The 27,928-nt window shown below is 36.2% G+C and overlaps 1 protein-coding gene across 2 annotated transcripts in view; it reads right to left on the reverse strand.

The window, feature by feature from the left end:
• The window catches only part of HBS1L (HBS1 like translational GTPase), a 2,781,383-nt gene that overhangs the window by 1,168,817 nt on the left and 1,584,638 nt on the right, over positions 1-27,928 (reverse strand). For both annotated transcript variants that reach the window (XM_044076292.1, XM_044076279.1), the window contains one exon: positions 25,395-25,512. In XM_044076292.1, the coding sequence (XP_043932227.1) occupies positions 25,395-25,512 (118 nt within the window). The remainder of the gene's footprint in view (positions 1-25,394; positions 25,513-27,928) is intronic.

Below are 27,928 nucleotides of genomic sequence, written 5' to 3' on the forward strand. Positions count from 1 at the left end.
CTTACCCAAAATCGAAAATGTATCTCTTTTCCAGAACATCTTGCATGGAGTCCTGGGGCAGAAGTTTGCCAACCAATTGATGATAGTGGAAGCAAATAGATCTATATGAGGTGTTCCCACAGCCGGATCAATTCTTCAAAGACTCTCCCTGATTCATTTTCCATTCATGAAGGTCTCTTTTGGTCCTGCTTAGCTTATTTGCCACACAAATTTGCTCAGATGGTTTATACGATGGCAGCAGAATGAGAGAGTGTTGAAAAGCTATAACCGAGGTTACCATGACTAAGTCAGCACCAGGGGTAAGATCTTGATCCTTGTGTTTGTTTGTGTACCACATTACTCTGTTATCTGTAAACACTTAAAAGAGATCCCACCAATCACAAATGTGAGAAAACTGAGTGCATTTATAAGAGTTAACATCTCTTTCATGTTTGTGTGTCTGGGTCTGTCTTTTTTGTTTCAAAGACCCTACAGTTTTATCTGCACAGTCACTGTTACACATGCAAAGTCTGAGGCATCAGTCGTGACTGGGCTTGAGAAGCAAGGGAGAACTGGTCACCTGGGTTTGGAGAAATCTGGAGTTTCCACCACAAAATCTCCCTTTTCACAAATCCCAAAACTAGAATTTGAAATGTCATGGGATGTTGACACTGGGACCAAAGAGATTTCAGGCACCAGTGTATGGAAAATTTCAAAAAAACATCTAAATACAGATGTGCTTTTTTTTCCTGGGGAAGAAATGCTCTTTAAACTGATATATCGGGGAAACAACCCTCTGAGAAGGAGCCAAACAAATCTTCTATAAGTTCTCATAGAATTCCAGCCTGTGTAGGAGATCCCTTACCCAAATGAGAGATTCTGGACACTGAAAAAGACTCTGCAAATATAAGCATGTCATCTAAACATGGAAAAAAATGTGAATACCTTGCAGTCTGCAGTACAGACGAAAGACTGGATTAAGGCCCTTGGCTTTATTCTAGTAACAAGTTTTAAGAGGCAACAAATACTTGTAGCAGCAACTTTGTATCTGGTTCTCATGTCTCTATAGAGACAATCTGATAAAGAACAATAAAAAACAGAATACTTCTTTCTTTTAATGGTTAGAGGATAATGTATTCTGAAAGCATTTGTGAAGAAACTGAAAACACTGTCATCTGTATTAGCATGTCTAGCAGGAGATTTGTGCATATTCTTAGTTTAACGTGTACTGCATGCCAGCATGCCTACTTGTGAAAAAATAAATACGTTTTGGAATGTTAAGCATTTTCCTTGTTTAAACAGAATGTTTAGAGAATCTGTTACTACGTTGATACAGTTCTAACTGTGCATGTTTGAGAGGGCCATTCTAAAGTACAAACTGTGAATAATCAGCTGAGCAGTGAGTGATGTCATTGGAATGTTCCTTGTTGCTAAAAGATGACAAACAACTGACTGACAGAAAAAGAATATGAGACTGATGAAGAAGACAGTTGAGACTGTATAGCTGTGCAGTTTTGTCAAGTACTGAGCAGTCAGTTGACACCAAGAAAAGAAAAATCAGCACGAAAACTGTAAGCTTGCCTTGGCCTTGCTATTACACCTCAGAGTAGATCAGGGACAGTATTTATTTAGTTAGATCAGGAAAGTTTAGTTATTAAGACAGAGTTTTTCTTGAATAATGGATTCCTATCCTGCAGTTTGATTTACATTTCTGGTGACTGAATTCTAATGTTTATTGAGAGTTACTGATTTTCAATCTTGTAATCATTTTTATTTATTATTAAATGTTTTCCATTACTTTACATTGTGGCTGAAAAACAGTGTTTTTTCTTTAGAGATTAGGGAGTGCTTCTACCTGTTTGATACTCCCTGGGTCACCCTGAGGCCTGGCTGTTCGGGTCATAGCTATCATTTATTTTGACAATTAATTTTCATAATTGTACACCCCATTTTGAAGGGCATGAAGACCATCTGATTGGTGGCAGCATGTCTGTATTTATTTTGGGAAAGAGACACAGATGGAGTTCTGTGTCAGGCTTTCTTAGAAGTGTGAGATTTTGAGTGCGAGTGTATCAGAGGTCTTAAACTGGGACACTTTGCTCTGAAGTGTGTAATAAGAAAAATACATTTGGGTGGACAGAGGTATATAGTCCAGCCCCAGAAAATTATAGTGTGTTCCATTTGTGCTGTTATGGAAAAATTGTGAAATATTACTTTTGTTTAAGTGATAGTCTCATATGGGAGTCAGTAATGAGGACTGAAGCTCCTTAGTTACTAACCCAAGATAGTAAAGGACATCATTTAATTGGTGGCATTCTGGTGGGATATAGCCAGATGTCACAGCATTCAAGTGTTTTCTCAATCTGGGAGAGCAATAAAGAGAAGAAAAAAACAAACATAGAAGCACAGGCTGTACTATGCATCTTATCATGGATAACCTTCCTTTTAGGTTAACCCAGGTCTATGAGTATGTCTGTCAGTTTGGGAAAATTGTTCCTAATCAGGAGGGTAAAATTTCCAATATTTGAAGATGTACACAGTTGTGTGTGCTAGTATTAAGTTACAGGTTTTATGAGTGTATTGGGGTGTACTTGTATTTTTGTTTGAGGGCTTTCAATAAAACAATAAGTTTTGTAAGATATGACATAGGCTCAAATGGGTATGACAAAAACAACTGTATAAAAGATCAATATACCAAACAGTTTGTACATGGAACACAAAATCTGGAACTAGATACTTAAAAAAGCTGTTATAAATAAAAGGTGGGAATAACGTTTTAACATAATACTTTCTATATTATCTTTAAATTTAATGGTCTCACAGATAAGTACAAAAAAGAAAGAATGGTGAATTATATTAAAAAATGAAAAGTGTGAATAGCTATGCTACAGGAGACACATTTAGAAAAAACTGAACATGTGAATTGGATAAAGAAAGGTTTTGTAGCAGAATACATGGGACAAAGGAAAAGAGGAGTACTTCAATTAATTGCTACAGGAGCTCCAATACCGATAGAAGAAGATAAAGATAATAAATGATAGATCTGTGTACTGCAAAGGGAGGAGGATTACAGTGGCATGTATTTATATTCCACCTTATAATTGTTATAATGGGGCTTAAAAGAATTCTGGAGGAATAGAAGAAATAATCAGTTTTCAGCAGGGAATATTACTTATAGGTGGAGATTAGAATTTGATTTGCAGTAGTGAAGATGTGTCTTGGGGGAGGGTCCCCTTCAGATGATCAAAGTTATATGGCCGAGACCATATGATCTAACTTTTAAAAGTTTGAACGGTCTGAAAGGAGAGCTCCATACAGCATGGAATGGGAAGATTTCTCTTTTCTGCAAAGTAGTGTGATCTTGGAGTTGGTACATTTAAATAGCAGGGGGGTGTGGGGTGCAGGGAGGCTTGCCCCCCTGCTAGAAATGTTTATTTTATTATTTTTTTGTTTATTTTTTTTTTTTTTACATGTTCGAACTTTTAAATGTTTGATCATATGGTCTCGGCCATATGAAAGTTGAACATTTGAAAGTTCGATCGTGTATAATAGACCCGCCTGGGGGCCTTGAAGGGAAAATATAACAAAGTAGGGTAGATTTTTGAAGAAATTTATGAAAATATTTGGCATGGAAGATGTGAATGCAGCAGCAGGAATTTGAAGTGAATTTACATATTATTCCCCAAGATACAAAAGCTGGGCTAGGCTAGACAGAACCTGCATTTCACAGGAACATGTGCATTCAATTGAACGTTTTTTTGATATGCATCCAATAACTAATAACTAAAATAAAAGCACAGGGTAATGAAATAAAATCAAGACACTAGTGCTTTCCCACCTATCTGTTGAAAAGAGAGGAGTTTAATGAATGGATAGTGGAAATTATACAGGAGTTATTAAAGAAGACAAAATGTTTTTCTTAAAATATACCTAGGGAGTAGAATAACATTAAAGTGGAGTTTAAAAATAGGGTGGAAATGAAAGTGAGACTGGGTTAAGTAACAGAAATTATGTAGAAGGACTGACAAATGTTAAAAAGCATTAAAGCATAAGGGGAATCTCTCAGAAGAAGAGCAGGAACAATTGCAGAATACTATGCAGAAAGTAAAGGATTACCTAGATAATACTCATGAGTTTAGAAATATTGCCATTAAGCGACAGTTTTTTGATAACGCCAGAGCACAAAACTTTTAGTGGAATAACTCAGACAAAAAAAAAGTAGAAAGGGTTATCGCCAAGCTTATGGAGCCTATTATGAGAAGATAACAAGAGATCCTGTAGAGGTACTAGAAATATTTTGGAAATGTTATGAAAGCCTGTATAAAGCAGAGAAATATAAAGATCAAAAAGGTACAAATGGAAAGGTTTATTGAATAATTAAATATGCCATGGTTAGAGGCAGATGAGGCTCCATTACTAGCAATTAGTTTAGAAGGAGATGAGAAAAAATGGTGATGTAGAACCACTTCACAGGAAAGTCCTTGGGAACAGATGGCATTCCTGTGCAAGTCTGGAAATTAGGAGGGAAAAACTGATAAAGATTTGGAATATTTTGTTTAACAGTATTTTAACAGGAGGAGATGCACCACCATGCTGGAAGAAAGCGGTGGTAGCTGCAATACCTAAAGGGGGTAAAGACCCATGAGATCCAGCTTCAAACACATCCATTTCAATCCTAAGCTATGAATACAAGTGTTTATGTCTATAATTGCTAAAAGAATGGCAAAGGTGATGCCAAAATTGATAGCTATGCATCAATGTGGTTTTGTGGAAGGGAGGCGAATATTTGACAACATTAACAGAACACTGGTGATTCAGAGGTAAAGCTGACAGCAAGAAAAAAAAACACTGTTGCTTGTGTGCTTTGATGCAGAGAAAGCATTCAAGAAAGTAAGCTGGGAGTTTATGGACAGGGCAATTGAAGCACTTGTATTCCCCCCAAAATATAAGGTTAATTAGGAGGATACATGAGAGATCTGAGGCAAAAATTAAAGTGGGTGGGTTCCTCTCTAATAATTTCTGTTTAAGCAGAGGAATCAAGGCAGGGATGTCTTCTTTCCCCTTTGTTATTTGGACTGTATTTAGAACCCTCAAAAAACACCCCTAAAACCTATTAACTTAATATCAACACACAATATTATGTACCTCTTCAAATATTGAAGCTTAACTCTCCTAAAAGAAACAAATATTCCAAACTGACATTCACATTCAGAGACCTGGATTAACCTATAAGTAAGGGTATCCATGCTAAGACACATGGGTACACTCTGTGCTTCTACTAAGTGCTGTCTGTTTTTGTCTTATCTTTATTCCTCTCACAGATTAGAAAAACACTTGAATGCTTTCAGAAAACATTATCTCCTAGCCACTGAAAGAAAGAAGTATTCTGTTTTCATTGCCCCTTATCATACTGTCTCCATAGAGACACAAGAACCAGATGCACAGTTGCCTCTACTAGAAGCACTAATTTATTTGCTAAATGAAAAAAAACACATTTGTTTTTTTTTTATTTGCTTCCTCTATAAACTTGAACTAGATCAAGCCAAGTGCCTTAATCTATCCATCCCACTATACAAAAGTAAGAAAAAGCACCTCAATTGTTCTTGTATCATTCTTTCTGACCATAAGTTTCTTCTGTGTTTATACTGAAGCGCCTACACATTTATAAAACCTGAACAAGGAGGAAAAACAGCGGCATCTCTTTACATTAGTAATCCCACTACTCTATAAAATAACTGAGAGCTTTACTTTATAGCATGCAGGTTATGTCACATTATAAAAATGTTATTATACATTATAATACTGTTAAAAACAAAATTTTGTTTTACTTACAGTTAACTCTTTACACCCCCCCAAAAAAAATGTTCTTCCAAACATTAATGACATGAAGTACGGCGTATGCTTTGGAGTCCACTAAAAGTTCAACAAAGTCAAAGAAGTCCATTATTTCCAGGCTTTCTTGTTCTGTCACATTTCACAAACTTAATTAAGGCTCTGTAACTCTACATTTATTTGTCAATTTTTGAGTTGCTGGTTTTCTTCCTGTTCATCTCCATCTCCCAAAAATCCAGTTTCTACTTCATTTCCAACATACTCCTGGGTTCTTCTAGTCCACTCTTGTGATTGTTTTTTTCTCTCTCAAGCATTTTCCTTTGAAACACTGGAAAAGGTTTTAATGGCACAGTATCGCTATTGGCTTTATTACCGGGAGAACAAGAAGCAGAATCTCCTTCTGTGTAACTCCTCACTTTTTGTTGAAAAAACTTTTGTATTTCCTGCTTAGCAGGTTCTGCATCAAAAAACAATTTTGACACTCCAGGAAAGAATATTCTGAAAATGGATGGATATAGCAGCTTAAATCTCACACCTGCTTCTCGGCATTCCCTGATTACTAGAATAAATGTACTACTCTTCTGCCTGGTATACAGGGAGTAATTATTTTCCATAAACACACTGTTGTCTTCCACTTTTAGTTCTTTGTCCTTCTGCCACAGTTTTGTCATAAGCATCTCCTTCTGCTGGTAAGATTGCATCTTTACTATTAAAGGTCTAATTTGCTTTTTCATGGCCTGGTTTGGAACATACACAATATGTGCCCTTTCAACTAACAACTCCTGCTGTGGAATACCAGTCTAGTTGCTTAATAATATAGTCTGTTCCTTCCAGCTTTTCTGGTACCGCAGAAAATTTCATATTTTCCCTATGTGCTCTGTCCTGTAATTCTATTATTTTTTATATATCTCTTCTTGAGCAGTTCTGACATTCAGACAGCCTTTTCTTCAATTCAATGTCTGATTTTTCAGTTTTATCACCTCGTCTGAATATCTCTTTAAAGCTTCTCCCATTTGTTCCAGCCTTTTGTTATTCGAGCTGATATATTCTTTCAGTGTTTTGTTTACTTTAATCAACTGTGAGTACATCTGACTTATTTTGTCCTCCAGGTTATTGGAAGTCGTGTCTTGCACCAAAGCTAAATCTTGCACTGCTTTTTGCTGAACAGCTGCAAAATTCTTCCCAGTCACTGTTTTCTCCTTATCTTTTGTGACTGGTCTTCTTTCAGGTTCTCTGAATTTCATTTTGCTGGTATCCAGGTAGTGCACTTACTAGCCAGTTACTGAAATTTACCCAAAAAGACAAGTTCACTGGCTCTCTTTACTGAGTTTCTGTTTTCATACTGGGAGAGCTGAAATTAAGCTGTAAGTTGGTGTGCACCCATCTTAGAAGTCCAGATATGGATCGGTTTTTTTTCAGCCAGAAGTGAGTAGTGTGTGAATAGAGGATCAGAATTTTTTGGATCATTTTTATGACGTTGTAGTTGGTCATAGTATTGTTTCTTATCTTTGTACAGTTGTTTTTAGCTTGATTACAAAGTTCGGTGTATCACTCAAAGTTTTTTTTTTTTTATTTAGCCACTCCCTCCAAGCCTTTTGTCTGGTACAGATAATGTTTTTGGTAAGGATTTTTCTTTCTCTCTCTCTCTCTCTCTCATATATATATATATATATATATATATATATATATATATATATATATATATAAAATAGGGGCAACATTATGTAGCGTGTTTAAAAAAACATAATAATAGTTGTAACTACATCATCTAATGGCAGAGTTTTTAGTATAGACCAGATGAAGGACCTTAGGATACTGCTGAATAAGTTTTTCTTAATTTTTTATGAGATTTCTAGTTGGTTTAAGTTGGTGGGTATTGGGGTGATGAGTGGTAAGTGTGTGTGTGTGTGTGTGTGTGTGTGTGTGTGTGTGTGTGTGTGTGTGTGTGTGTGTGTGTGTGTATGTCTATCTGCAGGGAGTCAGTCACTTACGGAGTTAGGATGGGTTCTACTGATAGCATATGTACCGAGGTCTGAGATTAATAACCAATTAATAACTGTGCCCTTATTGCTTTTTCTGTATCTAGTAGGTATTGTGATTAGTTGAGTCAGACCAAATACATATATGCAGGATGAGGGACTGTCAGAGGTTACCATTTTGCCAGTCAGTGCTGACATCACCCAGAATAATTATTTCATAAGTAATAGTACTAGATATCCAGGAGAGAAATTCTTCAGGTATGGTTAAGTTGTTCCAGGGGGATGCAAATTACATTAACAAAGGGTGTTTTTTTCAGAGTTTAGCTTTAAAAGTGTTACGAGTATTTCATCTGAGTGAAATTTTGGAATGAAGTTGGAATGGAAGGAGAGGGTGTAGGAGCTGGGGCACAGCAGGGTGACTCCTACTCCTCTTCTGTAGGGTCAGTCTGTCCTCATAATGTTACTGCCTGGAGGTAGTATTTCTGTATCTTTTACATTGGGTTTAAGCTGTTTCAGTGATGACCAGGACATCTGGGGAATAGAGTGATTGCCAGGCATGTAGACCTGTAATTTTTTTTACAAATACTATGCAGATTTAATGTTAGCAGACTTAGTTTTTTGCCTGGACTTCTGCTTGACTGACTGGGAAAAATGGTATGTCTATGAATGGGAATTTGATTGAGTGGAAAATGTCTTTGTATAACTAGTAAAGGATGCATTAAAGAAGGGATGGCTTGTAACTGAAGAAAGGGAGTTATGGTGGTTGAATTAACTAGTGGTATTGAGATTTAGGTTTATATTAGTAGGGCCAGGGTTTGGGTGCATCTTTGAGTTCTGAAGTAAAAATCTGGAAAAAGTCTTAAGAGTGGGTATGAGTGGACGTTTTGTTTTGAGGGAGGACTGATCTCAGTGAAGTATTCTGTATTTAAGGCAGAGAGCAGTGGAGAGACTGAATATGCTAGAAGATATATTAGAATAATTATTATAATTGTCCAGGTTAAGTAGAAGGCTAGAGGTTGGGATTGTGGGGTTTAGGAAAAAGTCTTTTAGGTGGAAAAGCAAATGGAAAAGTGAGAGAGTGGGGGTGGTGTAAAAGGTCAGGGTGTCTGGGGTGTACAGGAAGAAGAAAAGATGATTAAGAGATTAGGTAATATATTGTGGGGAGGTCCTTTTAACTTTCTTGCCATTGAGTGGTCAAACCTGAAAGGTTTGGCTGGGATGGATGAGAGGGAGACTGAGGTGATTAAGAGACTAGGCAATTATGTTGTGGGGGAAGCGTTGTGAGCTCTCCTGATGCTGAGTGGTCAAATCTGTTAGGGGTCGGGTATTGTGCAGAATAAATGTACAGTAAGGAGGGGTGGTGTGATTTTAGAGTAGGGTAGGGCAGCGGAACAAGCATGAGTGAAGCAAGTGTGAACAGAGCAGGATCCACCTGCTGAGAATGTCTGGAGATCCCAAAAGAAACAGTGGAGTATACTCAATAGCAGGTCAGAACTTCAACCCATCTAATGTACACATCTATAAGGATATAAATGGTATACAATTCCAAAGTAAAAAAAAGATTTAAAGGGTACAGTGCTTAACAGTGTAGTGTAATTTTCTTAGCTACAGCTTGCTCCTTTGCGCTAAGGCTGTTGAACTTATCCTTTGAGTATAATGGGAAAGGTAGACAGGGTGAGGGGGGAAAACCTGAAGGATCAAATGGCAACTATTAAAACTATGTTCAACAAATACTGGCTATTATTCTTATGTGACTTTATGGTAAATGCTAATCTATACATTCATATAAAACTACTGAGCAGGCTTTTTACGAGATTTTGCATAGGGTAATGCTGACTATGCCCTCTGTGCATGTGCACATTACTTACATTTAAGCTGACACACTTATGCAGTGTATATATGGCAAGAGTGCCTAGGCATCTATTTTAGCAATAAATACACAGTGTGTGTAGTCTGTCCTTACCTAGTTTCCTGTCAGGAAATCCCTGTCACCTTGCAGTTAGTTATTAGGTACGTTCCGAGTTCAAAGATGCAGTATGTACATTTGGAACAGTAAAACCAGAGATGTTGTCAGGGCAAAGTTCGACCAGTTAGTGTAGGCGGTTCTTACCTTGTTTCTGTCAGGAAATCCCTGTGATCTTGCAGTTAGTTAGCAGATGTGTGCTGAGTTCAAACACACAGTTATATACTGTAGGTATGGAGCAGTAAAACCAAGGCTACATTCAAAAACAGAGGTGCTGTTAGGGCAAGGTACAGCCGGATAGTGTAGGCTGTTCTTGCCTAGTCAAATAAGATAGTGAAAAATTCAAGGATGTAATTATTTTGGTATTCAAAAAAAGTTGGTAAATTTGAAGGTGACATTATTTTGTACCGGACAGAACCAGAAAAGGATATCTCAGTGTTGTGGAACCTTTCTGACACAGTTTGAGTTTTTTTGGGAGATACAAAATTAATGAAGATAAAACAAAGTCTATATATAGCTGTAAGCTATGTACCCACACATGAACTGATTTAGCAGTACACATTTATGAGGACATGATAAAAATGAAGCATTTAAGAGTATGGGTTAAAAAGGACATGGCTACCATATATATGTGGGAAGAGACCAAACAAAAGATAATACAAAAACTGAAAAACTGGAAGCTCTTACCTAAGGATATGGATAGCAGGATATGTACAGTAGATATATTTTTAGTCCCTTTCACTTTATAAATAGGTCAGACATTTTTATCAACCAGAGGAGAAGTTGTAGATAGTAATTAATAAAGAGTTGAAGGACTTTATCTGGGAGGAGAAGAGGGCAAGAGTTAAGTGGGATACGTCGATTCTTCCAAAAGAACAAGGTGGTTTAGGCTTATCTGATTTGAATGGATATTTTAGAGCTATGCAGTTAAGGATCTTATAAATAACACAATAAGAAGCCTACAATTCAATTCAAAGGGGAAAGGGATGATGGTGAAGCAGAAGGGAAATTCAAGAAATAAGGAAAGAGTTGGATTTTGGATGTGGATCCTTATGGAGAACAACAGTCATATCAATTTTTATATCCATAAAGTAGCAAAAACAATAATAAAAACTAAGCCAACACAGAAACGGAGAAAGGAGATTCTTCTGAAAGGAATAATTGCAATTAGGGCTACAGAGAATAGTCAAGAGGGGGTTGGCATTCACTGGAAGAAGCTGGCAAAGGAACGAATGTACTGGTAACAAATAGAAAGGGAAAGGTAATAGAACGGGAAGAGGCCAAGAAAATATTTGGACTGCAGGGTCCAGATTGCCTTCCCTTATCAAGGATGGATATCAAGAGTGCAGGCAAAAAGAAAGGGATGGGGGAATCCCTAAGTGAAAGACCTGCACTGTTGAGTTTCTAGTTGACTCTAGAACACAAACTGTTGTTAAAAAAAGGATAATTAGTATGACATATAAAACAATGCGTAATAACTTTAGGAACCAATCAGATCACAGAAAAGACTGGGAAGAGAGATTATTTAAGCAACTCAGAAAGAAACAATGGAGCTGGGACAAAGGATCTGAATTGCCCAGACACAGTAAGCCCTTGTTAAGTTTAATTCTGGTGGCTGCCAAAAAAAGCAATTACTAGAAAACGGAAATCAAAGTCTAACCCAACTGTACTTGAAGTAGTGAAAATTATAACAGAGATGATAGAACAAAATATGAAATCTTCAGAAAAAGGCTAGGAGTAAATCACAAAGAAAAAATATGGAAATTGTGGAAAAAATACATGCAGAAAATGATTTAGAAGAAGAATGAGGTTTAATAGAAAGCAGAAACTGAACAATTTATGTAATGCTGGATTGACTATATTGTACAGAAGATTATATGTGATGTATGATTGCGTCTTTCGGCTTTTCCCGGTTAGGGGTCGCCACAGCAGAGCTCCGGTCCGCTAATGATTGGCAGTAGATTTTTATGTGCCGAGATGCCAGCTCTGACGCACAACCTCAACGAAGGTACGCCCATTCACGCATGTCTCCACACAGAATACGCTCTAGCTGAGAATCGAACAGGACAACATCATACTGTGAGGCGACAACGCTACCGCAACACCACCACCGCAGTTATGTGATGTATAATGTTTGTAAATATGAACTTAATATGGTTTGATTAGTTTTATATAAATGTAAGTTTGTTTGCATCACAAGTGATAACTTAATAAAGTTTTTAATAAAAAAATACTAACCCACAAGCAGCAGCTATAAAGGATAAATCAGTAGCATCCTAAGTGCACTTTAAAACATGCTTAGTCACCTGAGAAGCAGCTGAAATAGTGGGATTCAAGGATTTTTTTTAACCTCAGAAGGGGGAAGGTTAACTACTGGCTTCTGTATGCTCTCTGCAGTTAATGGTGAAAACTTCACCTCTTCCACTGTCTTTGCAATCCTTGCCAGAAAGAATGGGGTTTAGCAGCACTGGACTGCTTTGCAGAAGTAGTTTTGGACTGAAAAATCACAGCTTGTTCAGATTTAGGATTTGAAAACAAAGACGCATGAGACTGAGGTACCCTTTAGAACCTGTCAGACTTCTAGGAGAAGGAAGCTGATTGAATTATGCTAAAAGCTCTAAGAAAAACATTCTGTAGGAGAAACAGCTACATAATTTGTCAGTTCCAACTGTAACAAATCACAATATATTTCCTGTTCTATAGGAATTTCATTCTGCTCACACTGAAAAACCTATTTCATCTTTTTTTTTCAATAATAAGTCTTTATTCTTTTCCAAATGGGAAAACAATACCACAACATATTTACAATATATACAAGAATGCTTCCAACTGTTACATAAAGTCATTATACATTATACTAAACTTCTAAATGGGTATTAAATGAAGAGCAAATAAGAATCCAGTATCAATGTAAAGCTTATCTATACTAAGCTCCATATTTAGTATGTACTTCCCGGAGAAAAGTGGATTGGAACCTTAAGCTAACACAATATTAAAGATTTGCTCCCATATTTTTGTGTTATTTATATTTTTCTTATGATCTTTAATTAGTAATTTATGGGCTAAGATATGTTTTATCGCTACACTCTTAAAGTTTACCCATGAAGTCTGGGATGGATTCAACCAATTTGTAGCTATATACAGCTTCATTAACAGGAAAATATTTATGAGTATGATCCTTTGGGATCTATCCAAATTAATCGGAGGAATATGAAGAATGATAAACTCCCAAGAAAGTGTAGACTGTTGATATCCCATTTTTTGTAATTGACATTTTAAAGAATTCCAAAGTTTAAAAATACATTTACAACTCCAGAACATGTGTAAAAGGTCAGCCGTTTGATCTATACAATATGGGCATTTAGGTGAGATTTTAGAATTGAATTTATATAGAGTGAGACGAGTGTAATACGCGTTATTAAATATCATCAACTGAGTAAATAACTTTTGAAGAGATACGGATTTTAAGGTTAAATTAATTGCTTTCACTATTTTATTATCTTCAATCGTTAATTTCTCCTTCCAGTATTTGGAAAAAAAGTATTTGGTTATTATATTTCACATATTTTATCAAATTATATGAAGCCGTTATATATTTACAGTCATTCGTGTTTGCCATAAGTTTAGGCAAATGTTTAAATCTTCTTCTTTAATTTCAAACTTACTATTACTAAAAAAAAACTTATTGCTAGATCCTTTAAATGTCTCATTATAATTAAATACGTGTTAGGGAGATTCATCTCTCTTAACATGTCGTGTATTGAGATACCAAGGAAGGGATATAAATCAAGTATGGTTAAATCAATTATAAGTGGGAATTTTTTAAGATCTATCAGCTGATTACCAATTTTCAAATTCGGGTTCTTATGAAATGGTTGAAAAGTCATCATATATTGTAAAAGATTTAATGAGTTAAATAGACTTTGTATTGATATTATATATACTTTGATATGTTCCATCAGAGCGTACATTTTAAGGGTATCTTTGTTTAAAAAAGGTAATGCTTTACAATTAATCCCTAGTTTAGCAACATGTTTATAATTCAGAATCAACCATTTTGGTGACCATTTAGGACTAGAACTATCAAAGTTAATCACTCTGAGGATTCTATTAGCATTTGTTATTAAATAATATGTTTCAAAATTCGGTAACTCTAAACCACCCCTGTTTTTCGGAGTCATCAGTTTATCATAGGATATCCTAGTTTTTCTATGTTCCCATACAAATCTACCTAATTCCATATGAAGTTGTTTGAAGAATTTCCTAGAAATATGGACTTGAGTAGCTCTAAAGATATATAATATTCTGGGGTGTATGTTCATTTTAATAACTGAGGTCTTAGCCATTATTGGTAATTTCAAATTATTCCATCTTTTTAAGTCCGACACTATATGCTCCCAAAGTAACTTAACATTATTCACATAGAAGTCTCTGTTGTCAGTTGAAAAAACAATACCCAAATATTTTATTTTTTCTTCGGATTTTACCTGGCCTACCAATGGTAAAAGCAAAAAGGGTGTAGGCGTCTTTAAAGGAAATAACTTAGTTTTTCTAAAATTTATTTTGTAATTAGATATTTTTGCAAAGTCATCCACTGCTTTTAATAATTTCTTAGTATCTGAAACAGGTGTCGTACAGTAAATATTTAGATCATCCGCGAAAGCAGCCATGGAAATTTTTGTACCATATATTATTGGAGCATTGTGATAGATATTTTGTTTGATATGTAGAAATAATGGTTCTAAATATAAATTGAATAATATAGGAGATAACGGACATCCTTGGCGGGTACCATTCTTAATTTGTATTCTTTTGGAGAGATTTTTATTAATAACTAGATTTGTATAAGGATTATTATATACTTTTTTAATGTTAAAATAAAGTCTTGGGGTATATTAAAATATGATAAAATTTCAAACAAAAATTCTAAATTAACTCTATCAAAAGCTTTTTGCACGTCAGTTATGAGTGCATAAGCATTAAAATTTCTGTGAGTGGCATAAAAAATCAGTGTGTGAAGTGATAGTGTATTATCTGTAGTTTGCCAGTTAGAAAACCAGCTTGTTCATCTGATATGATCAGGTTAATTACCTTCTTCAATCTATTAGCCAAAATCGATGTCATAATTTTCATGTCTATATTCAAAAGTGAAATAGGTCTATAGTTATCCGGATTTTGCAAATCAGCATTCTCTTTTGGTATAAGAATAGTTTTCGAAGCATTAAAGTGCGGGTCATTAATTTTATTATTAATTATATAGTTAAATACTTGTGGAAGTATTTTCCCCATTGTATCACTAAAAGTTTTGTAAAATTCCATAGTCAAACCATCCGGTCCTGGAGCTTTATGTGATTTCAGATTCGTAATTGTATCTGTTATTTCCTCTGAGGAAAATGGTTTGACTAAGTTCATATGAAACTCATCACCCATTTTAGGAAATGTAATCTTCTGCAAAAAGTCATTATTACTCTTATTTATACTTAATTCCTGATGTTCCCCATAAACTTGAGTAAATATTAATTCAAAAACATTCATAATGTCTTCAGTATTACTGTATGTTTTATTATTAAAATGTAGTTCAGAAATTTGAGAAGGTATTTTCGATTGGTTAATGATGTGCGCTAGTGCTTTTGACGGGGTTTGTATATGATTAGCGTATTTTACCAGCATTTTCTGTTCATAAAATGATAATTTACTATTTTGTAGTAAAAAAAGGTCCTTCTGACATTTAAATAACTCCGTTTCAGTTTGTTTACTATAATTCCCAATTAACTCCTGATCCAGTAATTTAATTTTAGTTTCCAATACTTGTATGTCTCTCGAATGTATTTTCTTATAATAAGAAGCCTTTTGAAGACAAATTCCTCTTATTTGTGCTTTGGTCGTTGCCCATTCTATGTCAGACGGATGTCGGTGTCTAGAAAGATTATCTAATAGCTGATTCAAGGTCTCTTGAACTTCTTTTATTATATCTTCTTTATCTAATAAATATGGATTTAAGGACCAGTTATAACCTCTAAGATGGATATTATGACTAGTGTCCTTAATAAAAGTTAATGTAATCCTAGAATGATCCGACAAATGTCTAGCTTGTATGGATACAGAGGGATCAAAAGACATTAGTACGTCTGAAATCAGAAAAAAATCGACCCTGGACCACATTTTATGACAACTTGAATAAAATGTGAAGTTATTTGCATTCATTTGGTTATTTGTGTATTTAAATGGATCATATAGTTTAAAATCTGTTTTATGTTCCTGTAGTGCTATCACTGCTTGATTATTAAAGGACCTATTTGAACTTGATTTGTCTAATTTGGGATCTTGGTATGTGCTCCAATCACCTCCTATTATTATATAGTAATTATTGTATTGATTCAGGATGAAATATAATGATGTTATAAAAAGTTGTTGATTGGTACATGGGGCATATTTATTAAGAAGTACCACCGGTTTATCATAAAGTTTAGATGAAAGAATCACATAACACCATCTTCCTTCTTTGTCTATTTTAAAATCTAGAATTTTCTCTTGATATTGGTTTTTAATAATAATCGCCACCCCTGCACTGTTAGTTGACCCTTCCGCAGCTACCACCTCTCTAATCCATTTCTTAGTCTTAAGGACAGTCCATTGATCATTGGTCAAATGGGTTTCTTGTAATAGAATAAAACATGCCTTTGACTGGAGAAATAAATGAAAAAATAATTTTCTTTTTTTCAAGTTCTGGAGCCCTTTAGTATTCCATGTCTACTATCCACATACTATGATTTTTAAATCATTTAGGTATATTGTAAAGTTAAAAGACGATACTAAAATCCAATGTATTGTCACAGTATATAATATCAGGAAGCAATCTTGACGTCCCATCCCTAACCAGTGCCTATTCCACTATTTCCCTGGACCAGGACATACATAGGTTTTTTACACCGTTAAAACTTTTATGGGTACAAAGTCTTACTAAACATCTATTCTTTGTCTTACAAAATTAAACATCAAAAACATGCAAAAAAACTATAAATACTACATCTACCTCTACAAAGCCTAACCAAAACATTCCCTAATAAACACAGATACCTTTCCACAGCTCTTAAACACATTATTTAGTTAATATAAATGATATTCACTATATTCAAAAGTACTATTCTAGCTCTCTACTAGTTCACATATAATATTAATTATATTAATAGGTTGTATTACCCTGAAATAGCTAACCAGCTTATTTAAATCCAACCTAAACAGATATATGACAGTACACCTATTAAACAATAACATTATTAATTTCAAGATAATTCACTATATATTTTATCTAGGAAAGAGAAAAAACAAATATTAAACCTGAAAATATAGCATTAGCTCTGATTTTGTTTATCTAGTCAAGCTTATTTAACATTATAATGACAATAACACGTGTAAATACAGATAGCATTAACTATACTTACCAGGTACTAAATTTGAATATATAGAATGATAACTAACTAAGAGTTCCCCAGTCAGAACCACCTGCCAGTATAGATGAAGATAGCCTTCACTTTTCTAGAAATGTCAGGATGTAATTTCTTCTAGTATTTTAATCCACTAACAATCCCAACATTAACTCCCCTTAGTATCTATGCATTTGCAGTATGAAACACATCATTACGACAGGAAAATAAATAATGCATTATACTACAATGTTAATAGTACAACCACATTTAGGAAAAACTACCTAAGAAACTAGCATAATTATGATATAGTTATCCTGCTTCTACCATTTAGTTAAATAACACATCTTAACCAGTACATTATTAGTTCAGTTTTAATCCTACCTGAATGGATTCACAGTTCCCTTTAAATAAATAAAAGCTGCAACATACTTTTAAATGTCCAGGGACACTCGTTTTACAGTCCAACTAGCTTCCCCTTCTTCCACAAAGGTGTTTACACTTCCTGGTCATGTAATCCTGTCTTCGAATTCTCGACGGGGGAACCATTTCGCGGACGGACTTCCAGATGCGTCACCTCGAAAGCGGACCCTCAGCAGCACCCAAAGGACTTCCTGTTACCTCGCGAAGGAATACTGTTCGTAGAAGCCATAAAAGTTCGGGAAATCTTCGTGGACGAGCTGGAGCTGCAAATAAAAACTAAGTAAACATTTACCAAGGGGCCTGGTGAAGAAAAAAGAACAAACAAAGGATTTTGGAGCCTCGAGACGTAGTAAGTATGGAATCCCAGTATCCACGTTGCTGTAAACAGACTGAATGGCCAAGTTAAGCTTCCGAAGCTGGCAGAGACTTAAAAATCTTCAGAAAGGTAACTTTTGCTTCTTTTTTTTTTGGATATGGAATACTTGGATCCATCAATTGTAAAATTAGAGTGTTAGGGTATTTCATTTGAAATTTAATGTTCTTTTCAATGAGGAACTTACAGTATGGAGATAATGCTCGTCTGGCTTGTCTTATTTGCAATGGTAAATCCTGACCCATAGAAATTCTATTATTTTGCCACATAATATAACCTCCATTCTTTTTAACAGTTAGAATTATGTTATTTACATCCTGGTAGTTAAGTATTTTGACGTAAACTGGTCTAGGAATGTTTGAGGCTTGTGTTTCTCTGAGAGCTCTATGGGCTCTTTCTATAACTATTTGCTTAGCAATGTCAGAGTCATTGAACAATGTTCCGAATATTTGTATGATGGTAGAAGTTAAATCATTATATTGGATAGTTTCTGGAATCCCTCTAATAATTATGTTGTTCCTTCTGGATCTTGCCTCCAAGTCCAGAATTTTATTTTGCATAGACTGGATATCCACATCATGAATGTCTGTTTTTTTTGTAAGCAATGTTATTCTGTCCTCATTTTCGGATATTCTTGCTTCCGATTTATCCATCCTTTCAAGAATTTGACTGCAAGTGGCACCAAAAGAAAGTACCTGGTTTAAAAGTTCTTTTAAAGCTTCTTGAATGGACAACAAAGCAGTTTTAATATCTTCCATGTTAGCCAGCTGAACCGGTTTATTTGTCATTCCAGCTTTTAAAAGTTCCTGTTGTTTTATAGTTTTCTGCCTTTTTATTGTTGAATCTTTCTCTGGTGACTGAAGTGCTGATAATTTGGTTTTAGTTGTTGTTGTTTCCATACTTTTTTCCTCTTTTGACATTGTGAAGTAAAGCAAAACTCTAGTATAACTACTAGTAAATACCCACGATTAGTAGTCAGGCAGTTCCTTTGTTCAATATTCTGTTCAGAGTCAGACAGACAATCAGATCTAATCCTGTGAGTTTGATTAATTTCCTCCTGTTCTTTCACCTCTCAAGCAATATTTAGTTGTAGTGGAATAGTTATATCCAACAATTAGTTTAAAAAATCTTGTAGTATATCCTCAGGGTTGATTTTTATTCCGAGTAACTGGAGAGCTGTAGAAATGCAGTGTCTACAGAAAGACGGCCATCTTTGAATCCAAAAACCTATTTCATCTTAACTTTTTGTAAAAGGAAAAGCCATAGAAGTGGAATCTGAAATCACAGAATGCTCAGATTGTGAAGAAATTCATGAGGTATAACCATCCAACTGGAATGTCTGCTGCTCTTTTGATCAAACACTCATGCCAGAAACAGAGGGAACTGTTTTCCTTTTCTTGCCTGAGGAAACATAAAGCAAGGAAAAAGCACCAATATGTTCCTTAGCAACTCCCAATAAATCTTCTCTGTGCAGAGAAATAGTATCAGAAGACTGGAAAGTTTTCTGTGAAATCCTTGGAAAAGGACAGACTCAATGCAAGCATACTAGTCCCAGCAAAAGATCTCCTATTTTGGCTAAGTGAAGAACCTTTACCAGCCCCTTCCCCTGAGACTGACAAGAGTGTTCTCTCTTGCCCACCAATGGCATTACTACAATCACAAAGGACGTGGATATCCACCAGTCTTTGGTGGCTGCATATGCTACACCAAGAGGACCAGAGTGGAAAAAGTTAAGCAATGTGAGGAACAACAAGTTGCAACAGCAGAGTCATCCACAAGCTGCTGAGACACAACAGGAGCTAGATCTAACACCTGAGGACTGAATGACAACTTTCATTTCTTCCAGACAGGGAAAGGCGAAACCATGGAGACCTGGAATTGGCCCATCTGTAAGCCAAGAAAAAAAACCTCAAAAGCAGGTTAGTATAGCCTGGACAAATCTGTAAAGTAGGGAACAAGAGGATCAAAGGTTAAGTAAACCACTGAAAGTCTCTCACAAACATAGCATCCTGTCCCCAATGCACAAATATAAAAAGCGGGAATAATAATCCTATCTAAAATAGAAATTTTCTCACAAAATGTTCATGGAAGTATTTTTTACATACATCCCCTTAAAAATGCAACAGTTGCAGAAAAAAAAGTTTACTAGAAAAAAAAAGATATATTAGAGTCAGAAAGCACAAGTCTTCCTCAGAAAAATAAAATTAGTGGAAGGTCTCCAACAGGGGATTTATTTGCCCAGTCTTGAAGGATTGTTAGAAGACCAACAGTTTGACTGGGCCCAGCAAAGGAGCATCTTTGGTATCAAAAAAGTTTTTAATCTTTTTACACTCCAATAATCCTCATATGGAGCTCAGCTCAAGTTTCTGACAGTTGCAGCATGTGGAAAAGCACCCTTTCACTATGAAAGCGGGCTAGTCATTTGGGATATGGACTGATTTAGCTTAGGCTACTGCAACAGTGATCTATGACTGAGCACCATAGACCTGTTGTAAAACGTGTAGCTTCAGACAGAACTATTACAGATAACGGACTTAATGGCAACAGTTAAAACTAAGGATAGTGGCACCTTCCTGTTTAAGCTTCTTTGAGGATGGACCTGTACAAGGATCATTAATCTAAAAAGCAGTAGTCTGATCTTGTTTTTGTTTGTACTTCATGTGCTTTATCTTTAGGAACAAGTGTAACATCAGTTTTTATTTGGACGCTATGCTCTTTAGCTTTAGAAATAAGTACAAATCAGCATCAGGATTCATGGAACTCAATCATGAGAGAGACCTCAAGGTAGAAACTTCCATCAAATTTGAAGTCAGAGCAGGTATATTTTCTCTAAAGAGCCAGTTTGTTTTATCTGCCTCTTACAATGGACGTCACAATCTTAGGAAAAGTACTTTTCTTCTAAAACGAAAGCACACATTTGTAATCAGGGTAAATTTTCTTCAATTAGCTACACCTTTTAAATTCTTTATTTTCCGTGACCAGTCAAAAAAGTAAAACCGCAAACGATAACTTTGCCCTTTTTTTTTAATCAGCAAACTAATAATTAATTTCTATCTCAGTTATTAGTGGAGTGGCTCGTGGTATTTTAGGTAATTTTTTTTAAAAGTATGTATGTAACATTAAGCATGCTATTGCACAAGCTCAGGGTTTAGAAAACCTCTGAGTGGCTATTATTAAGGGAAAAAAATCAGTTTAATCTGTCTGCCAGGCTGTTTCAGCTTGCATCACCACAGCTGTGCCTGGCCTTTACAGGAGGCAGAAATGACAAATTCAAAGTGGTTCATTGAGCTGATGTATCAGAAGATCTGTTTCTGTTGGCTCAGGCTGCCTCAGGAAATGGACAAATAATCATATAAGCAAAAGCCCATATGAGAAACATACAACGAAAGGTGCACATTTTAAAAAATTGGTTGCATACGTGAAGATACTGAACAACTGTACTTCTTTTTGACATACAGTTTCAGTGAGACAGCCTGCAGCCTGACTAAAAGTGACAGGAAGTGGATCTATTTAAATAAGTATGAGCACTAGAGCAGTTTTTTGTGTGTGTGTTTGCGCATTTTATACATATATATATATATATATATATATATATATATATATATACACACACACACATACGTGTGTGTGTGTGTGTGTGTGTGTGTGTGGGTAGGTATATATATATATATATATATATATATATATATATATATATACATATATATATATATATATATACACACACATACATAAATAAATAAAATTCTAAATATAAATAAATAAAAAAATATGTGTGTGTATTTTAACTGGTGCTGTGTGTGCCACTTAGGAAAATAATGACTTTTATATATATATATATATATATATATATATATATATATATATATATACTGCGGTGGTGGTGCTACTGTAGCATTGTCGCCTCACTGTAAGACGCTGTCCGGTTTGATTCTCAGCTAGAGCGTCTTCTGCATGGAGACATCCATGAATGGGTGGGCCTTCGTTGTAGGTTGTGTGTCAGGGCTGGCAACTCAGCACGTAAAAATCAACTGTCAATCATTAGCGGACCAGAGTTCCGTTGTGGCGACACCTAACCAGGAAAAGCCAAAAGACACAACAACTTATAGATATATATATATATATATATATATATATATATATACATACATATGTGTGTGTGTGTGTGTGTGTGCGCGTGTGAGAGAGATGCAGATGCTCGCAACTCTCCATAATTTTGTAAAATGTCTCAGATTTTCTCTCATATTTTAATTTTGTCTGCTCCTCTTTTTTCTCAAGTAGATAACAACATACCTCATGTTTCACACTTATGTAGCCTTTGCAAAAAGCATGCTAATACAACATTTATTATTCTAGTAACTATCTAAATATTTAAGAGCATCTATCCCTGATTTTGGTGCTTTGTCTCCCATTTTTAGCTTGCCTTTCTTCTTGAACTAGAAGGCTGAGGTACTGGAGGTATGCAGTGTGGTCACACTATATTCTAACAGCAGTTAGCTAAAAAGATGCATTCCTGTGTTGAATTTACGTATTTATTCATTCATTTGATCACAATCAAAGTTTGATAGTCTACAGTCAGTCAGACCAGTGTCTATAATTGATGGTAATGTGTGTGCATGTGTGTATCATATGCTGGAAAGTGTGAGGACATAGATGCCCTCATCTATCTGAGATATTGCAGAATGTCTCTTTTTTTGTCACATGTTGCTCTGCTTCTTGCACCATCTGCATTTTTATCTGGCAAATCAGGCTGGCAGTCAGCAAATAATGACAGATTTAAGATTCATACCCAATAACTTTATTTTTAAGATATCGCCTTGATTCTTGAGCTAAGAGTTTGAGAGGTTGCACTGGATTGTATACTGTATTCTTACAGGAGTGAGATGAGAAGACATATCCTTCTGTCAAGGTTATTTATGAACCTATTCATTAATTATTTCAAACATATTAAGCATACAATTATTATAATTGATGGTCATACCTGTGTGTGTGTGTGTGTGTGTGTGTGTGTGTGTGTGTGTGTGTGTGTGTGTGTGTGTGTGTGTGTGTGCGTTAAATTATTGTGGCCAATTATTTTTATTTCATTGCAATCTGATATCTAATGTGTTGTTTTTATTTTACTACAATCTGATATCTAAATGCATACACAGTCAACAAATGTAGCTTTAACTGCTGGTTGCAGTGGCTGCTGGTTGGGCTACGGCAGTCAGAAAGATGTGTGTTATAGCAGCTGATGACTGGCACAGAGGTGCAAGGAGCAGCACTGATGTTTCACAACACCAGGTCCTCTGGTTGAGTTTTTAGCAGTGATTCCTTCTGTGTGGAGCCTGCATTTTCTCCTGCATGTAGGTTTTATCCACAGAATCTCAGGTGTGTAATGTGTAACTGTGGCCATTTGTGATTTAACTTTCAACCCAGTCTAACAGCAGTGGTACAAATGCAGACATTATTCCCAGAAAGGGTTTCCATACCCTTGTAAGCATCTGTCATCTCAGTATACTTGGAACAATTTTGTCAGCTTTGGACATTAAGCTTTAGACAACTTACTCTCCTTGAAAGGAAAATATTAAACTGAATTTCTTGACTTATTTTTTTCAGGCCATCACTGAAAGAAAACTTTATAAAAACAGCTCTTAAGATGCACCTCAGAGCATCTCAAATCCTGTGACTTCTGGGAAAACTAGTGGCACCCATATCCCCAGCTTAATTCATTTACTTCCTCCACATTTTCAACACTGGATTCTTGGCCAGTTAAGGCATGTTTAAAAGGATGGAGGAAAAAGCTCAAAAAGAAGAAAAAGTATGGAGAAAAAAAAAAAACAAAAGAAGTAATCAAGCTGGAGTGAATGGGAACAGTATGGGTGGGATAGGGGAGGAACACTGGGAAAATGTAGGGAGGACTAATGTACAATGGAGGGTCCATGTAGCCCTTTGTCTAGGGCTTCATTTGACCTAAAAATGGTCTTGCTGATTGCAGTCAGATATCTGAGATATATACAAGTGCAAGAAGTGGCTATAATGAGTTAGTACTGCGTCAGTCTGTGGATGAAAGTGATTGGCACCATCTGTTGTTTAATCACAAGTAATGGTCATTGACTTGTTGTAACAGAGTCCCACCCCATTCCAATTAGCCCCACCTACTCAGGTACTTTCTGCAGCCTCCACCCACTTCCTTTGAAGTTACCAGTTGCCAATGATTATTGGAAACAAAGCCAGGTTACAGGAAGAGGCAGGAAGGCCTCTGACAGAGGAAGAATCAGTAAGTTGAAGCTTCTCACAGGTAATTAAAAATGGTATGGAAACTGCAAAGCTGACAGCTGGAAGCAAAACAAGGAAAGATGTCAAAAAACAGGAAAATGTCACTTTTTAAGATGAGATGATGATATATCAAATAAGAAATCATGGCCTCAAACAGAATGCCAAAAAATGTATCCTCATACCCTTTGGGGAGAGAGACGTCCCCACAAATTATCACACTAATAAGATCATCCTAAACACACAATCAGTTGTGAGGGACTTGTACACCCAAGGTTGACAGGAAACTGACTTTTGATCATCACATTGCCTCCATTGTTCAGAAAGCTTTCTACATGGACCACCTCATTAGTAAGGGTATCTCATCCAGGGACAAGGTGGTCATAACATCCCTGTATTCTTCCTTTATAAGACCCACTATTGAGTACAATGCCCCTTTCGGCATGTACTTCAGAAAGCACATGCAGTAGCTGGAGAGACCACAGAGGTTCCTCGCCAGGAGAATCCAGGGCCTCAAACATCTGCCCTACACAGATGGGCTAAAGGCCCCATCCCTCTACTCATTCTCCTACAGACTCCTCAGAGGTGACCGCTGTCTGGCATACAAAGCAATCTCAGACCCTGCCTTGATGGGACTGCTGCATATCTGCAATTCAAGTTCCACTTGAGTAACTTGCATGTGTGACCTCAACCTGATCTGTGACATCAATAGGACTTGTTGGCGGGGCAAATTTGTGTCCCAGAGACTCCCCCTTTTGTGGAATAGACTCTCTCTCCACATCAAGCAGAGTTCCTCATTAACCCTATTTAAGCACAACCTGGATAACTGAATGGGAAACAGAAAATACACTCCTAGGATTCCACCTGTATCCCTGCTGGACAGTGGCATTGCATGCTGACTTGCTGGAACATGGGCTAAATTCTTGGCTAGGCTTGTAAGGGCCTCAGGGGCAATAGCCTAGTAACTTCCTATGGTCCCATGAACAAAGGGCATGATAAGCAAAGAATGGAGCAATATATGCCATGCAAATAACCTGCTAGAAAATAGAAAATATAAAGTTATTTAACACTGCTAACTACCCACTGCTGAATGAACTCCACAGAAAAATAAAAACTTGCAGTGTAATACATGTTATTACAAGAGAAAAGAACTGGAATCTACATACCTGAGCAGCTCCACTGATCATATTAGGGATGAAGTCCCTATGCCCTGGAGCATCCATTAGTGTAATAACTTTGGTCTTGGTTTCAAACTTGGTCATCCCCACATCCATGGTAACTCCCCTGTTGAAACAGATAGAGAAAAGCATTACAGGAAGTCAATACTACTACTAATCTAGCTAATTCAATACCAAAATAAACCACAAAGAAAAAAAAACACATGCAGATGTTAGCAGACCCCCTTTGTTCTCTCATATCCAACCATGTGTTCCAATTTGGATGTACTGCTGCGCTTCAGAACACTTTTCCACATGTCCCAAGCATGCCTTCCGTGCAGCTGCATTCCATCTCCTCCTCCTCTGCCTGGGCATTCAAAAAAAAAAACACGAACCTCTCTGGTACATAAAACAGCTGACAGTCTTGAACTTTCTAATATCCATCTGCCAGCCCTTATCTCTAGTTCTGTTCCACCAATAAGTTGTCTCGTAATATTCTACATTCACATGGTGCTCCGAATAGTCTGGTGAGTATATTGAAACTGCTCTAAACAATACATTCACATTCCACTGTCACCCATTCCCTGTTGATTTCCTACTATAACACATATCAGCACAATATTCCACCAAGAACCTCAACAGGAGAACACTTGCAGCAGTGCAGACCGCACACTTATCAATATACCTACCATTAAGTGGGATATCATGCAGCACCCAAAGTATCCTTAATCACTAACATGCTGATATATACCCCGAAAAACAATTCAAGCACAACTGTAAACAAACTACCCTTATTCATTTACCAGAGGAGTACATTACAACATGAACATAAACTCTAAAAGCAGCCTTAAGTGGTTTGTTATTACTGACATATACTAAACTGCAACCGATGATATCATGGTATGACTACAGTGATGAAGCACACATTAACTACATGTTGCTCTTGGGAAAAGATGCATCAAATCTCTGAAGATCCACAACACTAGACCTAAATAATTTACTCATTAAGAAATAATGAATGAGGGAAAGAAAAAGTGATCCTATTGAATATATAACATTTTCTTGCCATATTAAAACAATGTCTAAGAAAGTGCAGCATAACCATACTTTTTAAAAATATTTTTTGGTGTATACCTCCCACACTTCTGCTAACATCAAGCATTTCATCTCCTATAGGCCTTCCTCTCTTCTCTCAGCATCTGAGGACACAGAGTGGGAAGCAAACAACAAGAATGGAAGCTACCATCCAGGGACAGGTTACTGTTTGAGTGCTCCAAACATTCACCCCCATGCCGGCCTGAAAGTGTAGTGCAACATTTATGATGCTGAGACAAGTGCAAGTGCATACTTGCACATAAAATAAAAATACCACCAAGACCACAGATTACAGCAAAAAGCAAATTTTATGAAACAATTAGCACCTCAGCTTACACAGCCTTCAAAGAGTAAAAACACTACAAAACACAGTTTACTTAAATACACCATATATCATAAAACAATTAATCAATTAAGCAGACAATTTAAATCACACACTTCCAATTACATTCCTTGTTGAATGCCAGAGGCTCCAAAGTACCATACTTTAAAATCAGGAGGGTTTCCTTTTTAAGAAGTTTATTTTTTAAAGTCACGCATTCACCTACACCAACGTGTAATTTTTCCAGGACACAACTTGCACATTACATGATTCTCACCTCAAATGGCTCGACTGCTCTACCTTCTATGGCAGGCTCATATCTTAAGTCAAAAGTGTAGAACTTCATTTCTGAGACTTACTTCAGATAGCATTCCTTAATCAAGATTCTACCAACACCCACCCCTAGGGGGGGGGGAAATTTACTTATTTATTTATCCTTTGTTAGGTTAGCCTCATTAGGCTAGTAGCCTCCTTTCAGGGGAGACCTAATCTGGTATTTATACCACTAGGGGAAATTTGGCCAGGGCATTGGGAAACTTCCCCTACTCTTTTTAAACAGGGATTCTTTTCATTGTGGTGCTTTCTGTCTTCCAATCTGGGCGCATAGGTGGCATGGAGAAGCAGGAAACCAGTCTAAGCAAACATGGAGGTCAAAGATGATAGCGACAAGGTGGATTTGGAGTATGGCGCTATTATTCAAACAGCAGATGTATTTGATTTGTCAGAAAAGGAATCGGATGTGAAGGAAAAGTCGAGAGCTGAATATGATGTCGGACACAGAGGAAAAAGCCTTTTCAAAGGAAGGATAAGGTGTTGGATGTTGTGAATATCAACAAAGAAGATTTGTTTCAGCAAAAGTTATTTCAGTTGGAAATTGCAACACAAGTTGGTGTTGTTACAACCCTCTAGTTAGAAGGATTGCGGGATGATATATTACTGACATAGTATAGGAGAGTGAGCCAGAAAATGGAAAGGATGTGTCATGGGGAGAAATGATGGCTAGGATACAGAAGGAAGAAGGTCAACAGAATGAAGATACACAGGAGGATAAAAAATTGTATGTTGCTACAGAGAAAGAGATGAGTTTTAAAAGAAAAAGACTGTTTAAGGTTTGAATTAAAAACAA

This window comes from Protopterus annectens, chromosome 1.part1 (genome assembly GCF_019279795.1).
Source record: "Protopterus annectens isolate FY-2018-M chromosome 1.part1, PAN1.0, whole genome shotgun sequence".
NCBI lineage: Eukaryota > Metazoa > Chordata > Ceratodontiformes > Protopteridae > Protopterus > Protopterus annectens.